The sequence below is a fragment of the Eumetopias jubatus genome, unplaced genomic scaffold (assembly GCF_037043125.1).
Source record: "Eumetopias jubatus isolate StellerSeaLion01/CBP00866 unplaced genomic scaffold, mEumJub1_p1.0 scaffold_12, whole genome shotgun sequence".
Taxonomy (NCBI): Eukaryota; Metazoa; Chordata; class Mammalia; order Carnivora; family Otariidae; genus Eumetopias; species Eumetopias jubatus.
In genome coordinates, this window is record NW_028274818.1 from 11,774,950 (window position 1) to 11,789,559 (window position 14,610).

Genomic DNA, 14,610 nt, shown 5'->3' on the forward strand with positions numbered 1-14,610 from the left:
ATATGTAAACAAGCAAAGTTAACCTAGTCATTAAAAATATTAAGCATTATCGCTGATGAAATAAGTACAAATTAAAACAATTACGACAAACCATATAACTACCATAAAGGCATCAAATACTAGAAATTATTATATCAAATACTGAATGAGGTGTACAGAACAAATACGTTCAAATGCCTTAGGTCACACAATTTTTAGCAATGAATACAGAAGACCTATCAGACTGTTTATACCCTTTGACATACTAAAAACATTCTGGAGAATATATCTAAGCATGTATCCCAAAGGGGAAAAAAGTGTATCACATTATTTTTAGTAAAAACAATGGAAACAACTCAAATGTGCAACAGGCAGGGGATGATACATAACCCAAAGAGAACAACATTGCTATTAGCAAGGAAGGAGTTCATGTTTATGATAAAGTAGAAAGCACGTAACCCAAAACTTTTAAGTTAAAAGAAAGAAAAGAATGCAATGCGATATGAAAACTACTGTACAAAAATTTACGGTTATACACTAAAGACTGGTGTTTTGAAAATAGCTATTTTTTAGAGTGTATGGATTTTTTTTTTTTTGCTGTACAGCTGCTACTAAAGTTGGTATGAAACATAAAAGAAGACTAAAATAATTTTTTACATCATTGCTAGCTCAAGCGGAGTTTGTCAAGGTTTGGTGTAAGAAATCTTTCCTTTTTTTTTTTTTTTTTTTTCAAATAAATGGTGTCAGGTTTCTCTGGAAAGTTATTTCTGGGAACTGTGAAGCAGACCAGACTTTGTACGGTGATATCTGCAATATTATGATAATATTTCCAATGTAGACTCACGGTTCTGTGGCTGGAAAACTTAGTTTTGATAAGCTGGAAGAGAAGGTTCCAGACTATACTCAAATACATCAAATTGAGAGTCTGATGATCAAATGTTTTAATATAATAATATGGCTTTTAAATTCAGCCCAGAATTCTAATACTTTAATCCTTTGCATTTTAATGCTAAGGATGAAAGACTTAAATATGTGGCACTGTAAATTAATCATCTTTAAGTGAGACACACTAAGAGATTTGTAACATCTATAATAATAATTTTTGTATATTCTTTTTGTTCTTCTCATTAGCTGAGCTGATGCCTCAACTATGGACATTTTATTAAGTGATATTCAGGTAAACTAGATTCCTATGATAAAAGTGGGTCATAAAGCAGGATTAAGAAAGACTTATGTTGCCATAAAATTTTATTTTTTAAATAGTCTTCTTTTTTTTTTTTCATTAAGTAAGCTCTACACCCAATGTGGGGCTTGAACTCATGACCCCAAGATCAGGGAGTTGCATGCTCTTCCAAATGAGCCAGCCAGGTGCCCCTGTTGCCATAAAATTTTAGAATTGATACAAGAGTCAACAATTTTAACTTTTTCACTGTTTCACATAACTTCCTATGAATAATGGTCAAAAATAAGTTTAGAAAAGCAGTAACATGAAAGAAGGCAGGCTTCTCTACGAAAACATTACTAATATATCCTTTTACCCCCAAAGGGAAAAAAAACCCCACAAAACTTATGGGAATGAACTAACTGCATTTAAACAAGTAAGTCAGTAAAAAATATCTCATATGTGATTCACTGATATAAAGCATTTAAAATAATTTCCCAATAGAAGTCACCATCCCTTAACTTCCACCAAAGCATATTATATCTTTTAGTGGAAAATATTTGTGGAAATAAAATTACAAAACCCAAATGAACCTGTGAGCTCTGTCCACAGGGATGGCTCACTTATAACGCTGCCTTCTACCCAGCCTGGAGTCTGTGCCAGAAAGCCCCATTGCTACACTAAAAAGTACAGTTTAAATGGGGTTAATTCTCTGAATTAAGGCAAATAAATGAAGACAAAAAAAGTACTAGTGAAGAGTATATGCTGGATCTCTGAAATTATCTCAGTATTGGTTAAAATATACTTAGAAACAGATGGGTGAAATACTTAGAAAATAAGTTAATTGCAGTGTCAGAAGGAAAAAAGGTTAGACATTTTGGTTGTGTGAACCTCTGACGTTATTTGGCTATAACATACTTGGTACATTTATAATAGCATAATAGCATCTATTATAAATAACCTTACATGTGGAATGTAGGTAGGCAACAGAACAGTGTGTTAAGAAATGAAATTCCCGTTTCCAGTATGTTCTACTTAAATTGTAAATTTTCTGTACTGATATTGAGAGGTTTCTTCACAATCTTTTAATCAGCTTCTAATTTCAGATACGGTCATGAAATATTCACTGGATTAGAACTTTCACTGTCTTTTTTTTTTTTATCTTCGAAATAACTATACTGCTACATACTAAGTTCCTATATTGGAGCAAGCAATTTCTGATAGAGGCCAGGTTTTCCTCCTTCTCCAACAAAAAGCCAATCTTATTCCTATCTTTATGTTGTCTTAATTTAATACTTCACTGCAGGACAAAGAAGGAATAATTGTGTTTAAAGAAACTGACTGTGACAACTTTTGAGTAGTGAAAGAATCATGTCACCTTCCCTAGCTCTAAACAAATTACATGACTTGCCAACTTTCCAAACAAAACAAAACAAAACAAAAAGAACCAGGGAAAAAATTATTTGAAATGCTCTTCAGTTCTTAGAATATTTTAATTGTTAAACTTTAAATCTGGAGTACAAAAAATTACTTACTTCTAAGCTGCCTCTCTTTATTGGATTCAGCACCAATAATTTCTTCAGAAGATTTTCACAGTCAGTGGACATATAGAAGGGGATACGGTACTTCCCTCGTAAGACTCGCTCCCGTAGTTCCTTAAAAAGGCAAAGGAAGCACTCATAACCGGTTACTGAAATTATCGCGCTTGGCTATAAAACACCAGCACCGAACTTCCCGGATACCTTCAAATTCTGGCCATCAAAAGGCAAGGAGCCACTGACTAGTGTATAGAGAATGACGCCGAGACTCCACACATCCACCTCAGGCCCATCGTACTTCTTTCCTTGGAAAAGCTCAGGAGCAGCATAGGGCGGGCTTCCACAAAATGTGTCCAATTTGTTCCCGACTGTAAATTCATTACTAAAACCAAAGTCAGCAATTTTAATATTCATATCAGCATCAAGGAGAAGGTTTTCAGCCTAAGAGGAAAATAATAAAGAGGATAATGTAAATGCCTACATAAAACAAAATATTTATTACAACTATTTCAGATCTCAACATATATTTCTTGCTTCTCTCTCTCTCTCTCTCTTTTTTTCTTAAGAGAGAGAGCAAGCATGCATGTGCAGCCTGGGGGGAGGGGGGTGAGGGAGCAGGTGCTGCGCCCAGCACGGAACCCCACACAGGGCTCGATCCCACGACCCTGAGATCATGACCTGAGCCGAAATCAACAGTCAGACGCCTAACCAACTGAGCCACCCAGATACCCCTCTTGCTTCTCATTTTTAAGCATAATATCAAATTTAGAAGCCCAGCATGGTGCTTCAATGCCTAACTGTTCAGAATCACATTTATATAAGACTAAATTTTAACACTATAAAAGGGAAGCTCTCATTTATAGGTGTATCTGCAACTATTTGAGAAAAGTTACTTAAAACACTTTTTCTTCCACACATTATTTTAAGCCCATTTTTTTTTCTTCATGGTTAAGAAACATCTTGGGACTGTACCTTAATATGACCTATTTTAAAAAACGTAAGTTGACATAACACTAACCCTTCTTGGGCTTAAACCAACAAGTTTACTCAAAAGTGCTCTATTTTAATAGAGCACTGTTGGTTAATGCAAAGCTCGAGAGTATACTTAAAATAACTGCCAGCCAGGGGTTCTGTGACTACTGAATTCAATCCTTTGTCTTCTCTTATAGAATGCTTCCTCAGCAAAGTTCTGTTCTTTTAGTAAAACAAAACAATACAACACAACCTCCACTAGACCTTGTGTTTTAAGTTTCCTTTTGTTGTCTAAATTCTCTTCTGGAGGTATATTTTGGTAGAAAGCAGTGATTTCCACCCATATATTTTCAGATGCTGGTTTTCCAAAATCCTAAATCAGAATCATTAAAAAAAAAAAAGAAGTTTTAAATGTGCCTTTTGTAAATACAAGCAATTCAATAAAGGCTTTGCTTTTTTTGTTTTGTTTCAAACTCTTTTATAACGGATGGACTAAGGAAATTATATATTATTTTGTAGATGTGTTTTATGGGGTTACAGAAAGGAGTAAAATTTGGCTACAACGAAAACCAGAGCTCTCTGTATGGCTGGAGAGCCAGGCATTCTGCTCACCACACAGCTCCTTCCCTTCCTCATCCCCCTTTTCCTTTTTTAAGGTATGCTAGCTTGGGATATCTGTTTTGAAAAATGGGTATGTGATAATAACGAGGTGTCGTTTATGACATTAATACTGTAACAGCACATAAATTTGGAAGATTTATCTTAAATCCTAACATTAATGGGCTGGGTGACAAAACCAGGTTATTTTGATGTTCTGATGTAAGGGCCTGGTTGTGTAAATTTCTGAGGCCATGTGCGAGCAAGTTGGACTTTCCTAGTTTCTAGAAGAGGTCTGGATGGCTGCCTCACAAGAGCAGAGCTCAAGGGACTCTGAGGTCTGCTCCAGGAGCACATGGGAAACCCCATCCCCCAGACTGGAGGGAACACCTCAGGGTGTTGACCATGATTTTTTTTGGGGGGGCGGATTTCTGTTCATGTAAGAAATGAGATGATAGGCTGGGCGTCAAACACACAGCCAGGGGAACAGTCCTCTACTTTCTCTTTCTCTGTGGAAGTGATTTCTCCTTAAAATAGTTACTGGAGGAAACTAAGAAATTGAAAATTTTGGAGCAGTAGAAAATCTGCAAGCTCAGAAAAACAGAGCCAAAATACAGGATTTAGACTTCTGACAACTGCTTAAGACAATTTTTTTTTTAAAGTAAGCTCCATGCCCAGTGTGGAGCCCAACAGGGCTTGAACTCACAACCCTGAGATCAAGACCTGAGCTGAGATCAAGAGTCAGACGCTTAGCTGACTGAGCCACCCAGGCACCCCTTAAGACAGTATTTTTAAGTACAATACAAACCAGTGCTAGTAAGTGACAGAGATCATGGGGAGAAAAGTAGAAAAAAAAAAATAGATTCCTACGTAAGGATCGATGAAAGTTAACTTTGGAGGAAGAGAGAAAAAGGAAAAAAAGACAAATATTTTAGGTCCGGGACTTTCTACTTTCATAAAAAAAAAAAAGCATACCTATTTGGCCATACCATTTCTTTCTTTTTAAAACTTATTTATTTATTGAGAGAGAGTGAGGGAGAGTGTGCAAGCTGGGGGAGGGGAGAGGGAGAGGAAGAGAGAATTGTTTGGCAGACTCCCCGCTGAGCAGGAAGCCCCTCATGGGGCTGGATCTCACGATCCTAAGATCATGACCTGAGCCAAAATCAGGAGTCAGACACTCAACCACCAACTGAGCCACCCAGGAGCTCCTATTCAATATTTTTAAATAAAAATGGTATAAAAACTTAAGGTGTACAACACAATGATTTTATATGCACAGTGAAATGAATACAACAGCCAAGCTAATTAACATATCACCTCCTCAATTAGTTATAACTTTTGTGTGTGTGGTAAGAGCACACTCATATAAATAAATCTACTCTTCTAAGCAAATTTCCCAGTATTCAGTGCAGTATTATTAACTTTTTTAATATGACACTAAAAGCTCAGGCAGCCAAAGCAAAAATAAATGAAACTTCATTTAAACTAAAAAGCTTCTGCACAGCAAAGGAAAGCATCAACAAGAAGGTAACTTGTGGATTGGGAGAAAATATTTGCAAACTCTACATCTAATAAAGGATTAATATCCAAAATATATAAGGAACTCATACAACTCAGTAGCAAAAACAAACCCTAACCACCACAATTAAAAAATGAGCAAAAGTCCCTAAACAGACATTTTTCCAAAGAAGACATACACATGGTCAATAGGTATATGAAAAGGTGCTCAACATCACTGACCATCAGGGAAGCGTGGATCACAACCACAATGAGATAACACGTTCCACCTATTAGGATGGCTACCATCAAAACTATAAAAGGTAACAAGTCGGCAAAACAAATGGGAACCCCAGTACAGCTGGTGGGAATATAAATTGGTAGAGTCATTATGGGAAACAGGATGGAGGTTCCTCGAAAAACTAAAAGGAGAACTGCTATATGATCCAGCAATCCTTTTTCTGGGTATACACCCAGAGGAAATGACAGAGATACCTGTGCTCCCATGTTCACTGCCACAAATCTTTCCTGACTGTCTCACTTTCTTATTCCAAAGGATGCTAGTTTATACTCATCACATGCATTTGATGTTTGCAAAAACATGTTAAGACACGTCCCCTGTTTCTTTGAGCTTTAGTGTGGAGAATGAACGCAGGCACCTGCAGCAGACAGACCTGGCCCTGTGCCATACCTTGCTTCCGACTGAATGGGATCTCGGGCATTTATATTTGGGGACAAAGTTCCACATTTCTCTATTAAAACTTTCTCTATCAAAGTTCCACATTTCTCTATTAAATTGTTTTAATAGAGAATGGTGAATCAAATCCTCTAGACTTTAATGCTAGAAAACTTCTCCTTCCTATTTTCTTCATTTTTTCAGTGAAAATACTGCTTTGCATGATGTTGCCATGAGGATTAAGTAAAAACTCCTTCCTTGGAGTGCCTGGCACAATTCGGCAATCACAGAAATGGCTTCAATACTACAAAACATCTGTTCATGATTAAGACTTTTTGTTATAAAATCAGTGGCTTACCTTAAGATCACGGTGAACAATGCACTTCTGATGGCAATACTGTACAGCAGATACAATCTAAAATAAATATTTGGATAAAAGATGCATAATTATTTTATGGTAAAAACACTGCAATTTCCCCCCAATGACAACCTCCAATTGAGATAAATTACCAACTTAGATTTCACAGTAGTATTTAATAATTTCCCTGTTCCTTCAGTTCTGAATAAAGTTAAAATGAGGAAAAGTTCACTTTTAAATGTGGACAGTGTAGACAAGCATCATTCTCTCATTAAAATATTTCTTTGTCAGAGTCCATGAAGATTTCTGTGGGCAGTTACATTTCTCTATTGACATGATCAAGTGTGTACAGTTTGCAGTTCTGATCGAATGGTTTATTCCAATGTTGGGATAAGAGCTTTGGAACACATCAACCAGTCTATTTTAGGAATTATTATCAAATGTGTTCAAGGCATGTTTTTTAAGCAAGGCCAATTTATTAAGAACTTATCAATGGGGTATTTGGCATCGTCCTGTATTTGTTCATATATAAAGAAATGGGAAAATTGTTCAGCCTTAAGATGAAACCCAATTATCAAAAAAAGAGGGAAAAATGAAATTTAATCCTAAACTCGTTATTAAGTCAGTCGGGCAAAGTATTTTACCCCTAACTAGATTTTGTATGCAATCATAATTTTTAACCATTACACAGGCTCTTCAGGGACAAAGACTGAACAAGGTGGAACCCAATGGTAAGAGCCAAGATACAGGTGAGAAATAAGTTATAAACACTTCTTTGATAGTTGTTTACTACACAAAATAGAGAAATGGAAAGAATCAGATAGCAGTCAAGGTAAGAACTATTTTGTACATGTAGTTATAGCTGATTTACAGGAGGACGGCCATTTTAATGCACAGCAGAACATTCAATCCTATGGATTCAGTTAAATGGAAATACAACATGAATGCTGAAAATTGGTTAGGCATTTACACATGGTGATAGAAATGAGATTTTTAAAAGTCTAAGGATGATGTGAAGTATGGCCATGCTAATAGAAATATGGGTTAAAAAAAAAAACCTTCAAAGTAGAAGTGAGATTGATAGCTCAGTACATTATTTTAACATATATTAAAATGGTTCAGACAGAAACATGAATTCAAAACAAAATCAACACACAATGAGTAATATGTAATTCAATTAAGTTCATTTAGATTCAAAAGTCAGTTTATTGAGTACCTGCTATGTGCAAGAAAATGTGCTGGTCGCTAGGGGAACACAAAATGAACACTACACGGACCCTGCCCTTAGGAGCTGAAAGTCTGATTAGGAGAAAACATGTACAGAACATGTATATGAGCAACCAGAGTACAAGGCAGAATCATAGAAGCAGAGGTACAAAGAAGTGAGGGAAATCATATCAAATAAAGAACAATTTCAGTTAGAAATGCTGTCTGGAGTACGGGATATTTGATCTAAGCCATCCCAAATGACAGTAACATTTCAAGATGTGGCGATCTGGTGATAGGGAGGGAGGGGTAAGGTGGTGAAATGCACTGAGGTTGAGGCAACACAAGGTATTTGAAAAGTAGGTGGGAAAATGGTAATAGTGGGAGTAAACGTTAATAGGTTGGTAAGTCTCTGAATTCCAAACTAAGCAGGTACTACAGAACCACTAGATGTTTTTAAGCAGAGCAATTGTGAATGATTATGATCAATTTGAAGTGCAAATCCCCCCAAACAGCAGAATCTTATAACGAATATTTGTAAGTATTAGTCTTCTTATGTAATATGCTTTAAAATTCTAATATCCAATTTCCTTTAACACATTTATTTGCCAAGAGATATACACACTTACATGTAAATATTAATACATCTTAATGAATATCCTACAAGGTTATTTTTAGTAATAGTTGTTTTCAAGTCACTTTGTAACAGTGAAGAAGGCATGTTATAGATAAATGGTTTGGTTATCAAACATGCATCTCAATATTAGACAGAATGGTCTCCATGAAAGCAGTTCTACAGATGTTTCCGGAATAAAAATCTCCTGAGCCTTAAAACCTTAAGAATGGAAAGATAATTAAGAGAATGCTCTGTATTTTTCTCCCCAAACTCTATGATCTCTGACTTCTGTCAGTTAATGTGGTGGCTTATAATATTACTAAACTTATCCAGCAGGGTACAATTTCTGTCTTCTGTTTGAGTCACTGCAAGAATCCCCATGCACAAGCCTAAATTTTACTGCATTATTCTATGGCCAGATCCTCCCATCCCAAAACATTCTGTACCTCATTTAAGTAGGATGTAGGAACTTCCTTATGATTGTCTTTTATGGATCGTGAAAACATGATTTACAATCAGCCCTGCACTGACCCTAAATTCAGACCTGTGTTTTGCCATGAGGCACAAATGTTGGGTTGCTTTGCAATTAATTTATAATTGAGTCAGGAATTCCAAGCTTTAAGTAGTAGCCTTGATACTGGAAGAGTTGAATCAATACTGTAATTTTCTTTCAGGTCCTTAAAACTTCAGGAATGCAGAGGCACTGCATGGTCCATGGCTACTGAAGTGCTCTTGAATTGTCTCTGGCTGTATCCAATAATAAAGTAAAGGACATATATGTGTATATACTTGCTAACACAGTACATTCCTAAGGTGTTAAAATTAAAAAATAACTTAGTGATACAGAGCAAAAAATAAAAGTGTACATTTATCATCTTAAATTTATAAAGAAAAACAGGCACCTCACAAAAGCAAATTTAAAAACAAATATAACCCTTTGTCAAATGACTACTAAATTGTGTATGTCTGTATCCCTGGTTTTTAAAAAGATGAGTTAGTTACCTTTTTAATTCCGAAGGAAGACATACAGATAGTAAATACATTTAATATTTATAATAAATAATTATAAAGAAAATATTTCGTATTATATTACATCTTAAATAGCATTTGACACTCAACCTCTGCAACATGAAGAGTATTTCAAAAAATAATTCAGACTTTATTTTTAAAAAGAGCCAGTTCGTAATTATTTGGGTCTTTATGAAAATGTCTGTGTTCCAGCCATCGGGAAAGATGGGCAAGTTCTCTGTAATAGCAGGCACTGTCTCTTCTCCAATTCCACAGAGTACCCAACACAGTTATTTCCACACAGTATGATTTCAGTAAATAAATACAGCCAGGTGACTAAAAAGAACTACAGTAGCAGTCTATACAATATATATTAAGATCCCAGTGGAAATATTTAACGTCCAGTGTAATTTTCGTGGTCGGCTACTAACTATGACTGCGTGACTGATACTGAGAGAACGATGACACTGAAGGTGATGACCAGGGCCTCGCTCAAGGTGAGCCTCCATCCGGGGACCAGAGAGGACTGAACAGTAAGTGGCTGAGCCCCACTCAGGTCTTCAAGGTCCTGTCCTCATTACCAGTTGTCTTCAGATTTCAGCTATTTTAGGATGAATATTTCTAGGAAGCTATCCTGAATCAAAGGGCTATGCCTATCTTTGGTATAAAGCATTTCACAAGTTATGTCCCAAAAAGTCATAACTCTGTGAGATATCAACAACAGAGTTTTATCAAACAAATTCACTTCGTGACCAATTTGGAGAATACTATGTTAAAAAAAGGTGAAACAGATTTTTCCCCCCTCCTCCAGAACTTTCAACTTTTTCTAATTGTTTACATGTTAATATACATGTAAGCCTATATCCATATTCAGTGTTTCCCAAACTTATTGATCACAGGGCCCCTTTAACTAGAGAATCAGTACCCATGCTTACAGAAGTACTGAGCTATTTTTAAATGAAATATTTTAAATTCACTAAGGTGAACTTTGGGCTATAGCAAGTTGCCTGCTGAAATTTCACGAACAATTTACAATTCATTATTTGTCATTTCTATAGTAAATTGTAAAGTATGTTAATTTTAATCATTTCATTCCTAAAAATTAGAAGTAAAATCCTAGAGGAACTTAAATTACTTTTTCTTATTTTATACTGTCTATAACAAGTCATGTTCAATTTGAACTGGAAATATACACATCTTACCATAATCTTCTACCAGATTTGTAAGGCTTCTTGCCTGCTTGACTAAATAAAACTGACCACAATCTTTAAATCTACAAAGATATGAGTTCTAATACCAAGACATCTTTAATGACTAAAGAAAATACAATGTCTTTAAGCACTACGCATATATACTGAATACATAAATCTAATAATACTTGATAATAATTATTGGGTAAAGGATTAAGTATTTCTTTTCTTTCTTAATCTAGTCTGTATTTCCAAAGCTATCAATGAACTAATGAGACTCACCTAAAAACATTTCACTATTTATGATCATCTAAAAATAACCATATGCAACTATCTTAATTTAAATTCAGGAAGAACAAATTTCTTTTTCAGTTTCCCATTCTTAAAACGTGTAAGAAAGCAGGAATTTTTCTTTTTAAAATACCATGTACTCTGAAGTCCAGTTTGTGATACTGTCCATTGTATATCACTAAAAGCATTAGCAAAACAAAGTTAAAAAACTACTTTCCATACCTGCCTAAATTTTGCACGGGCCTCTTTTTCTTTCATTCTTCCATGGGCAACTAAGTAATCAAATACTTCACCTGAATCAGAAAGGTAAAGCAGGCAGTAAAATATACATAGATTTTTCAGTTAACAATATAAGCAGTGTCAAGTTTTTGCCTTGTTTTTAGAGAAGCTTTTGGCCCACAATTTTCTGGTAGTTTTACATAAATCACAAACTATTACATGAAGAGAAAAAAGGGAAAAACTACACATAGAATTGAGTATCTGTAGCAGCTTATGATTTAGCAAAACTCTTAAAAAATAAGTCATAAAAACATAACCAAGAAAATTTGCTTTCTGCTTTCAAGTATTACACAATAATACAGTCAACTCTTTATTATCCATTCTAATAAAGGGAAGCCACCGTGCGAGCAATCAAAAAGTACATTTGGCTTTGTATTTAGAACTACACGTCAAACAAAGTAACAAAAGTCATATTACGTTGGATCTCTCTCTCTTAAATTCTACTGTCATGGAGTCTTGATCAAATTTTTTCTCACTACTTCCATTCACAGTGATTTCAGCCACTTCCTTCCTATACTCTGCCTATGCTATTCTCACTATACTCATTTCATCTATTTTGGTACTTAAGTACTTATACAGAATTAACGCATCCTGTGTGCCTCTCCCATTACTACAAATGAGCTTCAATTATCGTATCTGCCCTATCCCCATGACAGAACACAAAGTGGATAGACAATACATACTTGCTGAAATAATTTAAACTAGAAACTATAGAAAGTTCCTATTAGATCCATTACTTTACATGTCTGGAAGTTTTTTCATTTTTCTCTGGTCAATACTAGTAAAAAAACCAATATTTAGTTACAATATTAAAAATAAAATATCTCAGTGTAAAGGAGAAATTTATTTTTTACGTCCTTATAATTTACACCATATAGATATACATGCATATTAAAAACTCACAAAATGGCTTAAAGAGTTCTTGTAAAATACAGCAAAGTGGTTAAAAACTCAGGCTTTAGAATCAGGCCGATTTTGATATGAATCCTGGTTTAGCCCCAAGTAGCTACTGGGAGACATTAGGAAGATTTCTTAACTTTATTAAGACCAAGTTTCTATCCAGTGCCTATCTCACATGGCTGTTGTAAGGATTAAATGAAGTAATGCATGTGCTTAAGCACAGTGACTGGCATATAGTAAGCACTCAATAAATTATGTATTTGTATCTAAGTATACAGAAAATTATATATATATATTCAATATCAATCCTATAAATATGTAAGTAAAACATTAAAAACCAAATATGTAATGATGTACATCAGATGAAACTAATACATCTACAATGTCAGACAACATATGATATCAAGATACTTAAATGATTGAATGGGATGATGAAAACAGAAATGAATGGATGCTCTAGTCGACCCATCACAGTAGTTAATTCCAGATATGTGAGTTTAGGCTGGGAAAGATATATGCAATAGTTCAAAAATATGGACTGCTCTTAAGTTCTGCCTCGAATGTCCACACCCCAGATGTTTCCAAGACTTAGTCTTTCACTTATTATACATTATTTATGATTTGCTTCCCCAAAAGAATGTAATCTTCTTGAGGGCAAGGACTTTGTCTTTGCTTACCCATGTGTTCCCAGCACCCAGAACAACATCTGGTACATAGAAACATTTATATTGTTTGCATGAATGAAAGAAGAAATCAACACACCATTCCAGAGCAGCCCCAACACCTACTTTTAATAGACTCTTTTGGATTAAATGTGGTTCAGAATCATAAAGGAGTTCCCTGCCTACCTAATCACCAAAGATCTTTTGCCCCGTAGTGAACCAGAGTCAAACGATCTAAATACTCTTGACAAAGAGGCAGCTGTTTGACTCAACTCTTTGTCCATGTCAGAGTCAATCCTAAAATGTCTAGAAATTTCAGAGGAAAAATATTAAGTGTTGATTTTAAAGTTACTTTGCTATTTACAGATTAAAAAGGCAAGGAAATGATTTTAAATTTGCCACCACAGAACCATGATGGTTTTGTTAAAGGATCACTGATGAGCAAGACTCAAAGAAAATTTATCACTAGGTGTTAGAATCAAATGAGAGAGCACCTGGTTTGGGCTGAATTCCAGTATACACCCCTGTAGACTGCACCCAGTACCCCTCCTAACTATGCTACTGAAGGAGAGCAGTGATGACCCCATGTGCTCTCTGTTTCTTCAGCCATTGCTCCCCTTCATTAGCACCAATAGAGAGTTGACTGTACTTACCATTTATCGTTAAACAGCATACATATTAATATTAACACAGCCTTGTGATGGACCTTCATAAAAACAGAAGTGCCCACCGATTTTTAGAAGTCTGTAATTTCTCATATCAAAGCATGTCTAGCCCTTTTCTCTAGACTTTAGATCAGTAAAAGGGAAAAAAAGAGTCTAACTGAACTAAAAATAACTCCCAGGGTTCCCACGCTGACAAACTATTATATAAATCTAACTAAAGGATAGAAAAATAGAGAAATAGTTCATTATGTGGTAACTGTAGGTTCACTAATTTTATTACAGACCGATGTTTTATGCAAATTCACATGGCTGTATTAATATTTTTTAAAAATCCTGTAATAATAAACCTTGATGACATAGGTTTTCAGGTTAAGTCAAAAAACCTACATCAAAATACCTTCAGGATGAGAAAAGGCTTTGCAAAAAACCAAACCTACTAAAACTTTCAATCTGCATTAAAAACAGAAAAAGCTATTAAAATATATGTGATATTTGTAGTAAACATTTTTAGAAACCTAAGAAACACTATAAAAATACATAGTTTAGGTACAACAGACTAAAATAAATCCTCTTTATCGAAGTTACATAAAATCTGAATTACCATAAAAATCTATACACTTTTATTAGCTAAAAGGACTCAACACTAAATTCAACCCTAAGGTTTTCTACTGATTAGCAAAAAAGTTAATTAAAGTGGTTTAAATAATTGCAGCTGCCCTCCCTCCTTTTTAATTGCTTAACTTCTTAATTCTTCAGTTGCTTAAAACCTTCAAGCATTCTTTTTTTACTTATTAAATGATTTATCTCCAAAAAATTTTAAATGTGTTTCTAAGAAAGTCCTATGCCTAACACAACAGTGATTTTGAGCTGATGTACCTCTCGTTTGATGGAAAGTGCAGAAGATGAAAATGATTTTCTATTATATACCAGTGTTTAAAAATCACTCCTACTTTTGACATTATGCAGTCAAAAGTACGTATTATATTCTACAAATACATCTTATTTCTCTGTCAA

General features: G+C 34.8%; 1 protein-coding gene across 1 annotated transcript in view; it reads right to left on the reverse strand.

Moving 5' to 3' along the window:
- Positions 1-14,610, reverse strand: part of MARK1 (microtubule affinity regulating kinase 1) — a 113,030-nt gene that overhangs the window by 32,134 nt on the left and 66,286 nt on the right. Inside the window, exons 6-9 of the mRNA XM_088017247.1 lie at positions 11,313-11,383; positions 6,780-6,836; positions 2,884-3,120; positions 2,677-2,796 (exon numbers count right to left, since the gene is read on the reverse strand). Coding sequence (XP_087873373.1) covers positions 2,677-2,796; positions 2,884-3,120; positions 6,780-6,836; positions 11,313-11,383 — 485 coding nt within the window. The remainder of the gene's footprint in view (positions 1-2,676; positions 2,797-2,883; positions 3,121-6,779; positions 6,837-11,312; positions 11,384-14,610) is intronic.